Source organism: Ranitomeya variabilis, chromosome 6 (assembly GCF_051348905.1).
Source record: "Ranitomeya variabilis isolate aRanVar5 chromosome 6, aRanVar5.hap1, whole genome shotgun sequence".
Taxonomy (NCBI): Eukaryota; Metazoa; Chordata; class Amphibia; order Anura; family Dendrobatidae; genus Ranitomeya; species Ranitomeya variabilis.
Genome location: NC_135237.1, coordinates 157,748,049 through 157,764,934, shown reverse-complemented (window position 1 = coordinate 157,764,934; position 16,886 = coordinate 157,748,049). Strand labels below are relative to the sequence as shown.

The following is a 16,886-nucleotide window of genomic DNA, read 5'->3' as shown; positions in this document are numbered from 1 at the left end:
ATTTGGTCAGTATTTTACCTCAGTATTTGTAAGCCAAGACCAGGAGTGGAACAATCTGAGGAAAAGTATAATAGAAACACGTCACCACTTCTGTATTTATCACCCACTTCTGGTTTTGACTTACAAATACTGATGTGAAATACTGACCAAATACTGATGGTGTGACTGTAGCCATAGACTGTAGAATCATGATGCAGTACAGGACTAAAGCTGTGCTAATACACGAGAAGTAGTGAGGGCGGCAGCATCCTGTCCACACAGGCCTCACATCCAGCATGTATTAGTAGGAGGGACACCTTCACATAAGAAAATTTCACAATGTATATCAGCGGGTGTGAACATGAATAAAAAAGTAGTGCAGCCTGAAACTTAATGCAGTTTAGTTTGACTCAAGGTAATTCCAACTTTGTGTAAAAGTCATTTTTGCATGTCAGTGGTGTTGATAGTCTGAACTCCTAATATGGGACAGTTATCTGATGTATTTAATTTTATATTGCAGGACCTCAACAGCCAGGAATGCCATATTATTCTGATCCAGGGGGAAACCCAGCCCCACCTTCATTTCACATGCAGCCAAACTCCCCTCAAGGAAACCCAGCTTTCCCACCGCCTCCGTCCTACTACAACACACCTCCACCACCTTACGAGCAAGTGGTGAAATCTTGCAAATGAAGCAATTTTGCACTTGGCAATTTTTTTTCTAATATCTGACTTTTTACAACTTTACCATGAGGAGGACTCTCTCTTGGCATGATGATTGATCTATTGGTATGAAGTATTGGAAGCCCAGATCTGGTTAGAGGGGACAGTAATGCTGTAACATGATTGCAGTCATGACAATTTTTCAGAATTACAGTTTATGTTAACGTCTTGGCACTAGCATGGGGTATGATGATTAATTGCGCTCCTCCATTGCTAAGAAAGCAGTTTTTTCTAGTTTAATTTATTTTTTTTCTACACGTTCCTTAGTACGTAGCTCTTTTATTGTATCTATGCTGGTGGTGTACAGTACATATCGTCGCCTAGTTTGCCTATTATTCTCGAGTGCTAGCAGAATATGCAGTATCTACAATAAAAGGCATGCTCTTCATGGAAACCATGTTGGATAAGTTGTGTTTTTCATAAAAAGTTTAGGTTTCTGCTATTAGTCATTATGTTTGTTCTGTTTTGCCTAGTAATAAAAGGGACCTTACAAATGGCAACAAGTTCATGTGACAAACTCACATCTCAAATTCTCTACTGTGGATTTCAGAGCTCAATGCACTGTATACAGAGCTCATAAAGATATATTATAGAAATAATCATCATAACAATTTAGATAAAACCATGTCAAAGGAGGAAATGGCTACTCAAAGATCACCTATGAAAAATAAAAGTCCAAAAGATAGCATGAAGTGTAATGAAGTGATGGTGCTAAATGATACATTGCTGGACTATATAGTGAAGTTTCATTTTAGTGACACAATAGAGATTATTTTGGGAAAGACAGAATCATGTCATTTTAGGCAGAAAGTTAAATATTCTTAATGTAGCTAGAAGTAATTCAGGGCACATAAACAGTGATTTTTCTTTTATGCAAAAAAGAATGGTCTGAGTGTCTTTTGTCAGAGTGTCACCAGAGTTTGGTCAGTGTTAGTTTTTACCATCAAAGTTTGGTCAGTGTCAGTTTTTACCATTAAAGTTTGATCAGAGTTTGAACAGTTTTTCTTGGATGAAAAACAAAAATGATGCAGGTTTCTCAAGATTCTTCTATCAACCGGTTTGTTAAAAACAGACAGAAGACAGATGGCATCAGAGTGCTGTACAGTTTTATCACAGATCCATAGATTTGCATTGGCAATTTAGATCTGACACTTGGATCAATATTGACAAGTGTTTGTGCTTTTGTGGAGACTACTTGGTCAGGGGGAAAAAAAATGGACATGTGAACTACCACATACACTATTATAGGTATGAGTGAAAAACATGGATATCACTCTATAAGAAAATATGACTTGTGAAAGAGCCAAAATAGGGGGAAATCACACACTAAAACAGTGGCAGAAATGTCTGCAGCAAAATCTGAATTCATCTTATTGGAACTTTCAGAAAAGCATATGCTTATTGCCAAAGCAACGAGATTCAGGAAAAAAATTCATTATCATTTTCAGAAATTTCTTGAACAAAATTCATCATTAAAGAAGCCCTCCTCACATGAAAATTTGTATCCTCTTAATATATTGCAATCATCATATTACATAGCACTGTGCACTTACAATTGCTCCTTTTGGTATTGTACCCAGCTAATTCTTCTCTTTTCCATTAGGTCTATGACATCACATGATTACAAACAGACTAGCTGAATCCTTCTAAGCTCTAAGTAGAACAGGTGGTCAATTTTTCCCTGCATAAGTCATCAATGCAAAGGGTAGGAGGGAGCAGCTGGGTCAGGAGTTGGAGGGGAATGATAAATGATGGGACAAGAGACTTTATGTTTTTAAATAGAGAAAAATAGTCTAGCAACCTGTACACACTTTGGTCTATTTCCATGCCCAAATGAACTATTACTGATTGTTCATTGTACATTGCAAGATCACACATTTGTAAAAATATAATTTCACTCAATGAACATGCATTTTGCTTTTTATCGGGTAATCATCAGCCTTTATAGACTGCAAGATTATCGTGAAACTAGGAACACTTGTTCATAATAATTATGCAGTGTAAATGCACCCTGGATTTGCCCAATCCAAAAGTTAGACATGTTAAACATGGCTACTCAATGAGGTTGTAGAACACATCATATCAAGCATGTCTTAAACTACGTTGGATACTGAATGAAAGTGTGAAAGTGTTATAGTATGAATTGTTGCAATGGCACTCATATAGTCATACACATAGTAATCAATGGACCAAAACTATACCTCTGTATGCTTTGTATTTCATACAGATTTATAGAGAATTGTATCATCACATTAAATATTTCAAAGTGCCTATAGCAATGTAATACTGGACCTTCGGTACCTTGTGTGCCAATCTACAAGCTCTGTTCCTTGCGGTCTTAGTCTTGTTCCTCAAAGTGAATGTTCACCTTTAGGGATGAACAGACCCTTTATGAAAAAAGGTCAGTTTGGGTACCAGAATGGTTTAAGAACTTGATCCTGAATGTGGATCCCAATTCAATTGAATGGGGGGGCCAAAAAATCTGGCAATTCCCACCCTGTCATCTGTGTGAAAGAGTGGGAAACACCGGCTCTGACTGGCGGTAACCTTACTGAAGTCACCGCCGATCACAGTCACTGGGTATCGTGGTTTGTACGCTGTCACACAGAGGACAGCATGTGAGCCAGCAGCTGTGACCAGCAGGGAAAAGGGTACCACCAGTCAGGCATTGGCTGATGACTACTACTCTCATCATTCGTCTCGCTGACAGCTGCAAAAGAAGGCGACGCTGATGAGAGTATTCACCAGTCGGCATCCGTGCATAGTAAGTAAGATGTCAGTGAGATATATAATTAGTGCAGCGGGCCCCCTTATATTTAATACCTAGCTGAGGGAAAGCAATCAGCTGGGGGCTGGTGTTGTTATTCTGGGAAGAGGCCAATATCCATGAAGCTTCCCACACTATTAATAACAGATCACAGCTGTCTGCATAGCCTTTACTGGTTAGTAAAAAGAGGGGGGCTGAAAAAAATGATTTGGGGTCCCCCCTATTTTTAATAACCAGCAAAGGCTAAGCAGACAGCTGCGCACTGATATTAATAGACTGGGGAGGACCTATTGATATGGGCCCCCTCCCAAACTAGCAACACCTGTCCTCAACCATCTTAGAAATGGCGCAAACATTAGATGTGCCAATTCTGGTGCTTAGCTTTGGCTCTTCTCGCTTGCCCTGGTGCGTTGGGAAGTGGGGTAATGGTTTTGGAGTTGATGTCAGCTGTGTAATGACCCTTGATATCAAGTCCAAGTGTTAGTAATGATGAAGCGTCTTTAAGACACACCCATTACTAACCCCATAGTCAAAAGTAATAAACAAGTACACAGAGAAAAGTCCTTTAATTGTACAAAACACTCTTTGACTCTCTTTTACCAATTTGTTACCTTTAAAAAATAAAATAATTCAAAGTGGTTCACTATAAATCTATCCCATGACTATCCCCAACTCCGCTACATCCAGATGAAGTGCTGATCCCCAACTCTGCTACATCAGTAATGTGACTGTTCAGCACGGTGTCCAGAACACACTGACAGTAGCGCGTGAATCCGGCTGCTGTGAAGAGTACTGACATCAGTAAGCTTATTGCAATTTGTAGCCAATGAACTGCGGTAAACTTACTGACATCACAGCTCATAGCATGAGAAAATTCTCACGCTGAGAGAAGTAATGTCAGGAAGGTTACCACAGTTCCTCGGCTATGAACTTGGATAACCTTATTGATGGCAGCACTTATTGGAGAATCCGGATTCACAAGCTACTGTCAGTGTTTTCCGGCAGCCGTACTGAGCAGTCACATTATAGATGTTATTGCTCATCAATGCATCCAGATGTTGCAGAGTCGGGGATCGTCGTGGGATGTGGGATGGATCTATGGCAGACCACTGAATTATTTTATTTTTTAAGGTAATAAATGGGTAAAAGAGGATCGGGAGTGTTTTGGACTTTTCTCTGTGTGTGTTTATTACTTTTGACAACAGGGTTATAAATGTGGGTCTCTTATAGATGCCTCTCCTTTACTAACCTCTAGGCTTGATGTTAGCTGTGCCAACCACAAAATATTACTCGCTTGCCAATGCACCAGGGCAAACAGGAAGAGCCAAGCAAAATGCCAGAATTAGCAAATCTAATGGATGCGCCTTTTCTAGGGAGACTACAAGCTGCTATTTTTAGGCTGGGGAAGGCTAAATATTCATGGATCTACCCAGCCTGAGAATATCAGCCACCAGCTGTCTGCTTTACCTTGTTGGCTGGTTATCCAAAATAGACGGGCTGTAATGTAGCCAGAAGTGCCCACACTGGAAAAGCTTGTTGATTGCTGAACCCGAACAGTAACACGGACTCCTGGGAGAAGTCCTAGATGTCCAGTATGGACAATACTACATGCACTTGGGCACACAAATCATCAAGATCTGCCGCTAGCCACCCTCCTTTGCAACTGCCAACTATTGATGTCCAAGATGTGCTTGATGGAAGACATCTCCAGAAATGCTGTTGGTAATGGTAGTACGTATAAGCCATACAGGCTGCTCATACTAGCATAACAACATGCAACTTGGCATTGTTGTGGTGAAAAATGGCTCCTGTGACACTATGGAGAAATGGTTGCTACACTGAGATGTTAGTGTACACCTGGAATGAAGACTAGAAGAGTCTGGCTATACATTACGCCTCCCCAGATCATAAATCCTTGAGTAGAAGAGGTGTGGCTTTATCTTGTGAAGACCTCTCCATGGCATTGCTCACATAGTCTCTGGATGAAAACCGTAGGCTGGAATGGAGCAAAGGAAGATGGAATAGAGGTGTATCCATCAGTCTCTTCTGCAATGAGTCTCGTTTTTGTCTTGGACACAACAATAGCTGGCGATTGGTCTGGACACTGCAACACCATGAAGAGGCCTTCATGAGGGAACGTCACACCAATCCTATTTTCGGAATTATGGTGTGAGATGGAATAATGTACAGTAGCCAGACCCCCATTAGCCTTCATTCCAGCAGCAGATCAGCATGACCACATGCATTCAGTGAGGCAGAACATTCTTCAGATCATTAATAACCTCACTAATAGCATGACAAGGCGTGTAAGTGCAGGTATTTATACATAGGTTGCACATACTCGAAAAAATTGAAGTTTTGAAAATTGTTACAATTGTTTCATTTACATATCATTAACATTCGCATTAATTGTATGATTTCCATAATTCTACGACTTTTCCTCATTGGTATTGCAATTTCCATGTTGAAGAGTATACTAGATAGAACAACTTATGATATAGTGGTCAACCCCTTTAACTTTAGTATTCTTTACTGCATGATTTCTTGATATATGAACAGAAATCATTAGGAAACATTCAGCACCTTTTTTTTAATACACCGCATTGTACACTAGGTGGGCTTCAGAACTTATTGCATACAATCATAAAAAATTGGATATATTTAATGAAAGTCTGCTTATCCATAAATTCCAGTTTTGTTGGATTGCATATTGGGTTGTGAGTTTACATGAACAGTGTCCTCACTAAAACTTTACAATTGCAGTATTGGTTGGTACCAATGGGTCAACTTTATTTAAAACGTGACAATACGAGGACCTAACACCAGAAATAATCTGTCGGGGGCAATATACCAAAATTTGAGGTTCTCATGCCAGACTTGAATGTAAAGTCATACCAAAATTATTAAGCAGGCCTCTTAATAAATTATGTTCATCCTCTGTCTTTTCTGGAGTAACCAATCAAGAAGAAATAATAAGAGCAGCGTCCAATCCAGGTGGAATCAAGAGGTTGGAAAAATGCTTTATTCCGCCATGATACGGTATGACGTTTCGACCAGTAGAAGGTCAAGTACTTTTATTACTTCTTCTTGATTGCTGTTATTTTCTGAGTAGGTTCCGTGGATCAAGAGCGGGTGTCCTAACTTAGGCCGGTTTCACACGTCAGTGGCTCCGGTACGTGAGGTGACAGTTTCCTCACGTACCGGAGACACTGACACACGTAGACCCATTAAAATCAATGCATCTGTGCAGATGTCATTGATTTTTTGCGGACCGTGTCTCCGTGTGCCAAACACGGAGACACGTCAGTGTTCGTCGGAGCGCACGTATTACACGGACCCATTAAAGTCAATGGGTCCGTGTAAAACACGCACCTCACACGGACGTTCTCCGTGTGGCGTGCAGGAGACAGCGCTACAGTAAGCGCTGTCCCCCCCACATGGTGCTGAAGCCGCGATTCATATCTTCTGTGCAGCAGTGTTTGCTGTAAAGAAGATATGAATAATAGTGTTTAAAAGAAAGATCTATCTGTCCGACGCCCTCCCACCCCCTGTGCGCCCCCCCCGCCCCCTGTGCGCCCCCCCGCTGTTCTGAAAATACTCACCACTTCCCTCGTTGGCTGTCGCTGCTTCCTGTCCTGACCGCACCTTCTACTGTATGCGGTCACGTGGGGCCGCCGATTACAGTCATGAATATGCGGCTCCACCTCCCATAGGACAGATAGATCTTTCTTTTAAACACTATTATTCATATCTTCTATGCAGCAAACGCTGCTGCACAGAAGATATGAATCGCGGATTCAGCACCAGATGCTGGTACGTGTGGTACCCAGCACGGTGCGTGTGGTACCCAGTGGGCACACGGGCGGCACACGTGTGCCGCAAGTGTGCCACACTGATGTACACCAGAAACGTAGGGGCACACGGACACGGATAATTCCGGTACCGATTGTTTCCGGTACCGGAATTATCTGGACGTGTGGGACAGGCCTTAGTGAGTGCTGTCAGCCTTCTTATATGTGTTTTGTCTGGAGCACCGTCTGCAGAGAACACTCAGACCAGTACTGTCAATTACCACTGAGAAAAGCCTAGAAATGCAAAATCAATAGGTGGAATAGTGAACTGATTATTGGTGACGCCCAGAGTGTACCAATTACTCAAATTATCAAATGAAATTTTTATAGGGGTCATATGCCCTATAGGCTATGTGCTTAGTTTATACTTTTGCATCAACACTCAAAACCTGTTTCAGTCAAAGCAAAACTTTTTCTTTTCATTGCAGTTCCACTTTATATAGAGCAATAATTGAACTTTCATAAAAATCAGATTTCATATGTAGGTGTAGGCCGTGTTCACACAATGTCCTCTCGATGCATTTTTTTCTGAGAGTTTCCAAAATTGCTGTAAAACTGGTGTGTTTACCCCTCATGCAAAAAAATGCATTGTGTGAACACGGCCATATGTAAGTAGAGTGGTTAACAATGTTAAGCTGTCACCCTTATAAAGGGTGGGGGAGGGGGGTCTATGTCCAGTTTATGTTTTCTGCTGTAAATTCTTTCCAAGTATACTTAATGTTGCAATATAAATTGGAGACAGTGTTTAATGTGTGAAATGGAAGGTGATCTAGGATGACAAAAATATATATAGATGGTTGACATAGATGGCGGACAATTTCTTCTGTGTAAAACACAAAAGATTAGAGTTGCAAATGTGTATTTCTGCAACTAATAAAGTGATTGCATTGCCAAGAACCTGTTTTTCGGACTATTTTGAGAGTCACCTATTCCACACTGTATGTGGCAGCTTAACGTTTCATTCACATGTCCGATTTTTCCATGTACGAGAAAACGGACCCATTATTTTGATCAGATTTTGAGTGTCATCCATTTTTTTATGTGTGGAGGAATAAAAAATGTAAAAAAAAGTGTGTCCACCTTCTCCATTCTGACAATCTGTTAAAATTTAAAGTGTGGCATTATATTTCACGGATCCATTGACTACCACTGACAATTTTGATTTGACGCTCAAAATTGGACATGTCTCCGCAATTTTTTTAGAACATCTCAGTCCGTGAAAAACCAAAGACATGTGAATGGCCCCATAGACTATCATAGGAACAAGTGCTAGCTATGAAAACCAAGGATAGTACTCATATGGAAAAATCGGACGTGTGAGTGAGCCCTACGGCTGTGCTTTTAAGGTAAAAAGCTGTATTTTTGGACCCTAAAGGGTTAGTGGACCTTTTAAAGTGTGTGGTCCTTGGGTCAAGGCACGTGCATTACGATACCTGTTATTGCTGAACCCTATCTTTATCTTTTTTTAAAAAGTGGAGTGCCATATATCTGCGGGAACAAGAAGTAGAATTACTTTTGAACAGTTATTATTGTACTGCTGTTTTAACCCCTAAGGATATGTTTACACATTATGTGTTTACTACGTATTTTGTTGCTGAAATTTCTGCAATTGTCCAATTTCTCCCCCCCTAAAAAACCCTTTATATGAATGGAACTGATTTTCAGACACAAAAATTTTTGCAACAAAATCTGCAACATGTGCTTTTTCCCTAACAGTCTATTTTCCTCCAATTTATTAAAAGCTTTTACACAGTAGCGATGCTTTGTGTATTTATTTTTACATGACTTGACTATTTCTTCTTGGCATTAAGCTGAATGCGTGTGAAAGCCTCAATTTGTGGTAGTTTTGTTACTTCCATGATACTAAATCCAATAATCCATCACTTTCAAGACCAGATGGCTTCTAGATTATCACCTTTTCTGGGTCATCAGACTGAGATTAGGATACCAATAAAATAAATCTGCCCTGGAATATACAGTAAATGATGGACATTTCCTACAGCTTATAACTTTAAAATTCCTGATATTTTTGTGACGTGTCGTTTCAGGTGACTTTCAGAAAAAGCAATGTGTGTACATGTGTGTATTTACCTGCACCAGTATAAGTTGCTTCTTTGGACATTAGGTGAGGGCAACTTCATTTTATTTTTCTAGTATACGCTGTATATAGTTGTGGCCAAAAGTTTTGAGACTGATACAAATTTTGCTCTTTACAACGTTTGCTGCATTCGTGTGTTAAGATCTTTTAGTCAGATGTGTGTATGGTATACTGAAGTGCAATTATAAGCATTTGAAAAGTTTTAAAACTTTTTTGACAAAGTTTATGCAATGACGCAAAATTTATTATGTTGGCTGTTATGTTTCAAGAATTCAGCAATTCTACATTGCATGCTAGATATCAGCTTTTAGGCCAAATTCAGACTGATGGCAACCTTTTCTTGACTAATTAGTGCTTGGAGTTTATCACAATTTCTGTCTTATTATTTCTTCACCTGCTTTTTGCGGATTGACCACAGAAGGATTGATATCTGGGGCCTTTCCTGGTAATAGACCCAAAATTTCAATGTTTTGTTCACCGACCACATATTTATCATGCCTTATGACTTGTTGTTTCATTATGCTGGAAAAAGCAAGTTTATAGACCATTATTTACTATAGAATTGTTCTTAGGCAAAACCGACAGTAAGCCTATTCCTTTGAATGGAAAGCAATCACATACAGTGGGGGAAAAAAGTATTTAGTCGGTGAACAATTGTGCAAGTTCTCCCACTTACAAAGATGAGAGAGGCCTGTAATTGACATCATAGGTAGACCACAACTATGAGAGTCAAAATGAGAAAACAAATCCAGAAAATTACCTTGTCTGATTTGGCAAGATTTTTTTTGCAAATTATGGTGGGAAATAAGTATTTGGTAATTAACAAAAGTTCATCTCAATATTTTGCTATATATCCTTTGTTGGCAATGACAGTGGCCAAACCCATTTCTGTAAGTCTTCACAAGGTTGCCACACACTGTTGGTGGTATGTTGGTCCATTCCTCTATGCAGATCTCCTCTAGAGCAGTGATGTTTTGGGCCTGTCGCTGGGCAACATGGACTTTCAACCCCCTCTAAAAGTTTTCTATGAGGTTGAGATCTGGAGGCTGGCTAAGCCACTCCAGGACCTTCATATGCTTCTTACGAAGCCACTCCTTCGCTGGTCTGGTGGTGTGCTTTGGATCATTATCATGCTGAAAGACCCATCCACGTTTCATCTTCAATGCCCTTGCTGATACATGGCCCCATTCATTCTTTCACGTACATGGATCAGTCGTCCTGGTCCCTTTGCAGAGACACAGCTCCAAAGCATGATGTTTCCACCCCCATACTTCACAGTAGGTATAGTGTTCTTTGGATGCAACTCAGCATTCTGTCTCCTCCAAAAAGGACGAGTTTTGTTTCTACCAAACAGATCTTTTGCCTGCAGCACTGAGTACTGCCTGCAGGACTGAGTTACGGTGGCCTCCAATTTACCCACACTCCTCGCTCCGGCAACAGACATGGTGGAGGAGTGGGTATCCTTCTTTCTAAAAACTGCTCCTTCAACCCTATCCAACCCCCACCCTCCCTTATCCTCCCTTCTTTCGAGGTTCACTCTGTCCGTATTTACGCTCCCACCAATCTCCAAATGGCTGTCATACCGACCACCGGGCTCAGCCACTGCCTTCATCGACCAATTCTCCACCTGGCTCCTTCACTTTCTCTCTGCCGACATCCCCACCATCATCATGGGTGACTTTAATATCCCTACTGACACCCACCAGCCAGCAGCCTCCAAACTACTGGCCCTTACTTCATCCTTTGGACTCACCCATTGGTCCACCACAGCCACCCACACAGACGGACATACACTAGACCTCATCTTCACCCGCCTTTGTTCCTTATCTAATCTCACAAACTCTCCCTTCCCCCTATCTGACCACCATCTACTCATCTTCTCATCCTTGTCCTCCTCACCTGCCCCCCATGTCCAGCCATTACCACATCCTCGCAGAAACCTCGCACATCTAGACACTCACAGACTCTCAGACTCTCTCCTACCCCTGTCCTCCATATCTTCACTGCACGACACAGACAGCGCCACCGCTTTCTATAACTTGACCCTCACATCAGCCATAGACTCAGTCGCCCCTCTCACGCATGGCACAGCGCGACAAACCAATAGGCAACCTTGGCATAACAATGTCACAAAAAAACTTCGACAAGCATCCAGGGTTGCGGAGCGGCGTTGGAAGAAAACACGCCTGCCAGATGACTTCACTGCCTTCAAACAAGCTACATTTGACTTCAAATCAGCCCTCACCTCTGCTAAACAGACCTATTTCACTAACCTTGTATCTTCACTATCCTACAACCCAAAACAACTGTTCAGCACATTTAACTCTCTTCTCCGCCCACCACTACCACCTCCAACTCCCTTCATCTCTTCCGAGGACTTTGCCACCTACTTCAAAAACAAGATCGACCAAACAAGGCAAACCTTTACTTGTCCACTACCCCAACCACTCCATATACCAGACCTCTGCCCTTCCCTAATAACCTCCCTCTCCAACATCACTGAAGGAGAGCTTACTCGCCTCTTTTCCAAATCACACCTCACCACCTGTGCACTTGACCCCATCCCTTCCCACCTGCTCCCCAACCTCACTAACACGCTTATTCCAGCCCTAACCCATCTCTTCAACCTATCGCTCTCTTCTGGTACCTTCCCCTCTGCCTTCAAACATGCCACCATCACACCCATCCTCAAAAAAACTAACCTTGACCCAACTGCTATGCCCAGCTATCGCCCCATATCACTGCTCCCGTTTGCTTCAAAACTCCTTGAGCAGCATGTCCATGGTCAACTTTCCTCCCACCTCTCATCTAACTCTCTCCTTGACAACCTCCAATCTGGCTTCCGCCCCCACCACTCCACCGAAACTGCCCTGCCAAAAATTACTACACTGTGTTCCAAATTATTATGCAAATAACATTTCCTCATATTTTCTCTAAATTACCTATCTGAATTGCAGTCATTGTTATTTTCCAGTCATCTACTATTCTAGTATAATTGAAATGCTTTGGAACAAACTGCCTATGAAAACAGTATCTTTTTAAAAAAAATAAACACTGAAAATGCATGTTCCAAATTATTATGCACAGCAGAGTTTTCAACCTTTTTTATTTTATTTTGAACAAAAAAATGGTCAATTGTGAAGTTGTAAGCATTATCAGCTTATTAAAAAATTAAATCAAACAGTTTTCAAGTGAAAACTTTATTCTAGGTGATGTTACATTTGCACATAGGACCCTTTGTTTGAAAGAAGCTTCTGAACTCTCTCGTCCATTGAATTTGTCAGTTTTTGGATGGTTTCTGCTTCAATTGTTTTGCATGTGGACAGAATACCCTCCCAGAGCTGTTGCTTAGATGTGAACTGCCTCCCGCCATCATAGACACTCCTTTTGATGATGCTCCAGAGGTTCTCAATGGGGTTGAGGTCAGGGGAAGATGGTGGCCGCACCATAAGTTTGTCCTCTTTTACGCCCATAGCAGCCAGAGATGCAGATGTGTTTTTTGCAGCATGAGATGGTGCATTATCATGCATGAAAATGATCTTGCTGTGGAAAGCACGGTTCTTCCTCTTGAACCATGGCAGGAAGTGTTGTTTTAGAAACTCCACGTAGATTATGGAGTTCATCTTTACCCCTTCAGGGATCATAAAGGGGCCGACAATCTCTCTCCCCATGATTCCAGCCCAAAACATTACTCCACCTCCTCCGTGTTGGCGCCTTAGTCGTGTTTTCATGGGGTGTCCATCAACCAGACATCCACCACTCCATCCATCTGGACCATCGAGCTTTGCACGGCACTCATCGGTGAACAAACAGTTTGGAAGTCAGTCTTCATGTATCGTTTGGCCCACTGGAGCCGTTTCTACTTGTGTGCAGTGGATAGAGGTGGTCGACAGGATGGCTTACGCACCTCTGAAGGACCCTGCATCTTGTTGTTCTGGGGACGTTGGAGGCACCAGCAGCTTCAAAAACTTGTCTGCTGCTATGACAAGGCATTTTTGCAGCTGCTCTTTAAACCTTACGCAATTGCCTGTTGGAAAGAGTCCTCAATTTTTCCTTATCAGCACACACACGTGTGTGCTGAGAATCAGCTACATACTTCTTGATTGTGCGATGATCACGATGAAATGTCTTGGCAATGTTGATTGTAGTCATGCCTTGACCTAAATACTCCACAATTTGTTGCTTCTCAGCAGCCGACACATCCTTTTTCCATTTGGCCAAAAATGTAGGCTGCTTAATAATGTGGAACAGCCTTCTTAAGTAGTCTTGCCTTTATTTGGACACACCTGCCAAACTAATTTGCACAGGTATCTGCAATTGCTTTCAGTGATTTAAAGAGCCCTGACACACATCATCATCAATGAGTTTAAATGACAAACAAAAAAATTCTAACCTTATCACTCCTAAACTCTTTGTGCATAATAATTTGGAACACAGTGTAATGACCTAGTCACAGCCAAAGCTAACAGACAGTTCTCCATCCTCCTCCTTCTTGACCTGTCCTCTGCTTTCGACACAGTCGATCACTGCCTACTGCTACAGATTCTTTCTTCCCTTGGCATCAAAGACCTTTCCCTGTCCTGGATTGCCTCATACCTATCTAACCGCACATTTAGCGTTTCCCACTCCCACACTACCTCCTCACCCCGCCCCCTCTCTGTTGGAGTCCCTCAAGGCTCTGTCCTAGGACCCCTACGTTTTTCCATCTATACCCTTGGCCTAGGACAACTCATAAAGTCCCATGGCTTCCAGTACCACCTGTATGCAGACGACACTCAGATCTACCTCTCTGGCCCAGATGTCACCTCCCTGCTGTCCAGAATCCCGAAGTGTCTGTCATCCATATCCTCCTTCTTCACCTCTCGCTTCCTAAAACTCAATGTAGACAAAACCGAATTCATCATCTTTCCCCCACCTCACGTATCCCCCCTACCCAATCTATCTATAATGGTGAACGGCATTAAATACTGATCCTGTAATGAAAAAAATATTGGAAAATGGGGTAAAATTTGTTTCGAAAAGGGGTCTGACTATCGGGAATGAATAGGGTTAATTTCAGTACAGCAGATCAAACAAATTGGTTGGCAACAAAAGGCTACTATGGGTGTAGCTATAAAACATGGGGTGCTGGCAGGGATATGAACAATACCAAACAGTTTGTTTCTTATCAGACAGGAGAAACTTTCAATGTAAAATCGATGATGAATTGTGAGAGCACATATCTAGTGTACCTTATCTCATGTGAGAAATGCAGAGTGCAATATGTTGAGTGCACCACCAGAACACTGCACAAACGGTTATCAGAACATAGTTATGATGCACAAAACCGTTCAACATGCAGTTTGTCTGGTGTTTCTAAGCATTTTCTGCATGCTCACTCCGGTGATGTGTCTGATTTAAAAATCACTGCAATTGAAAAAATAAATATAAGACACCGAGGAGGGGACATAGTGCATGAAAAAAAATGCTGGATTCTGCGTTTAAACACAAGAGCTCCCTTAGGTTTGAATCAGAAAACAGATTTAAATTATTTTTATTAATAAAAATAAATAAAGGGCTTTTTTTTGTTTTTTTTTCTTTCTCTGCAGAAATAATCTTTGGCATGTTGCTCCATAGTTTTTGATCTACATGTGATATGTGGTTTCTTGTGTGTATGGTGTTCCTTATTGAGTGTATGTGTTCTAACATTGATTATTCATCAGATGTTTCACAAATGTCATTTCCTCTCCTGAGCAGGATATCAAGTCAGGAGTTTTTTGTTTTTTTTTTTACTTATTATGATTAAGACCCACTCATGGGTCAAAACGCATAAAGTTTTATTCTCATGTGGGACTAGCTATCCCATTCTGTCTTGATCTCCAACAATGATTTTAAGAGGATTTGAATAAAGTTAAAAGCTTTTTATTATCAAGAAGATGTGCTGGATTATTATGGATTAACTTTGCATGCGGGCTTGAACGCTATTCCATGAACCTTCGTGGATAACTGCACCTACTGTGGACAATTCAAAGGTGAGCTGATTAACTTTTTTCTTATATTTCACTTGGAACAGAGTCTCCTTATATAGTTCACTATTGTCCTTCAAGCCATCATTCATAGGTCAAGGGGTAGGTGTGATCAGGTTAACTCACATTGTCAGATTATTTATAGTTTATCCTTCAATGTTTGTAAGTCAACAAACTGCATGGCCCGGTACAATGTGTAATCAACATATTAGCAAACATTATTGTTCAGTGACCCTGCATCCCTATTTTTGCAAAGATAACAGTACAATAAACTGTAGGAGCTTATATAAGAGATAAATAACAACCATTCATCCATTTACAAATATCAATACAACCTACAAGAAGAGTCAATACTTCAGACAACAGTTTATGATTCTGGGCCTACTGAATTTACATCTGGCATAATTAAGAAGAAATGCTGTATCATCACAATGATGCTTCCGAGTAGCGATCAACCTCAGAGATGACCCATTCTTCCTCCCCTTGCAAGGACACAAAAAGAGACTACCACCATCAGAGTCTCTTCTGATTCTGTCCGGTCCATCCCAACTCCCACCATTGGCCCGAGCTCCATCCTCCTTAAAAGAGAATCGATCACACACACGTATAATAGCTGGCCAGAGGACAACTCTGTCGGACTCCAAACACAACTTCAAAAGCGTCATTAATCCATTCGTTCACGAGTAGAAAAGTTTCTGCCCCTCTGTACCATACTTTTAACTAATCGATAAACCTCCCAGGCAGACCATACCCCAGAAGTACGGGCCAGAGGTACTCTTGATTCACCCAGACAAAAGCCTTTGCCTGGTTTAAGGTCTAAAGGTCTTAAACTCAGATGTTAATCCATCTGGACCTGGTGCTTTTTGGGCCGGAGGCCATCAATCGCCAGTCTCACTTCTTCTTCCCTGACTGCCTCCACAAAAGTGAGAAGAGAGGGGTTATCTCCTGGCTCAGGAATGGTTTCAGCTAAGAAAGCCAACATCCCATCCTGATCTAGATACCTCCTTCCGAAGAGGTGTGAGTAGAAGGACTTGACCACTTCAAGGATCCCTGATTTGGATCCATCCAGGGAACCTGTATTGTCTATCAGTCCTGTAACCAGCTTACAACTCACTGACATCCTACAGTTTCTGTAAGGGTCGGTTGATCGGTATCTCCCAAAATTCCTCTAAAAACCAAGCATGTGCCACCCTTTCTTTAAAGATCTTCCACCACTCTGACTTATTGCTACAGAGATCCAAGAGTGGTACCTGACTGAGCAAACTCCTCAAAAGACTGTCTTACTTCCACTTCTTCCAAAATTGATGAAATCAGCTCCTGTAGAAACTTTCCCTGGGTCTCTGCAACATTGAAAGAAAAAGAAATTAAACAGTGTTTGCCGGACACTGCCGAAGAGATGGCTTTCTCCTTTAAAAAAAATCCTATCTATCCTAGTCTTACTGCTACCACTATGAAAGGTGAAA

General features: G+C 41.5%; 1 protein-coding gene across 2 annotated transcripts in view; it reads left to right on the top strand.

Moving 5' to 3' along the window:
* The window catches only part of VOPP1 (VOPP1 WW domain binding protein), a 197,517-nt gene extending 188,442 nt beyond the window's left edge, over window positions 1-9,075 (top strand). For both annotated transcript variants that reach the window (XM_077269154.1, XM_077269153.1), the window contains exon 5: window positions 500-9,075. In XM_077269154.1, coding sequence (XP_077125269.1) covers window positions 500-672 — 173 coding nt within the window. In that variant the 3' untranslated portion in view covers window positions 673-9,075. The remainder of the gene's footprint in view (window positions 1-499) is intronic.
* Window positions 9,076-16,886: the final 7,811 nt, after the last annotated feature.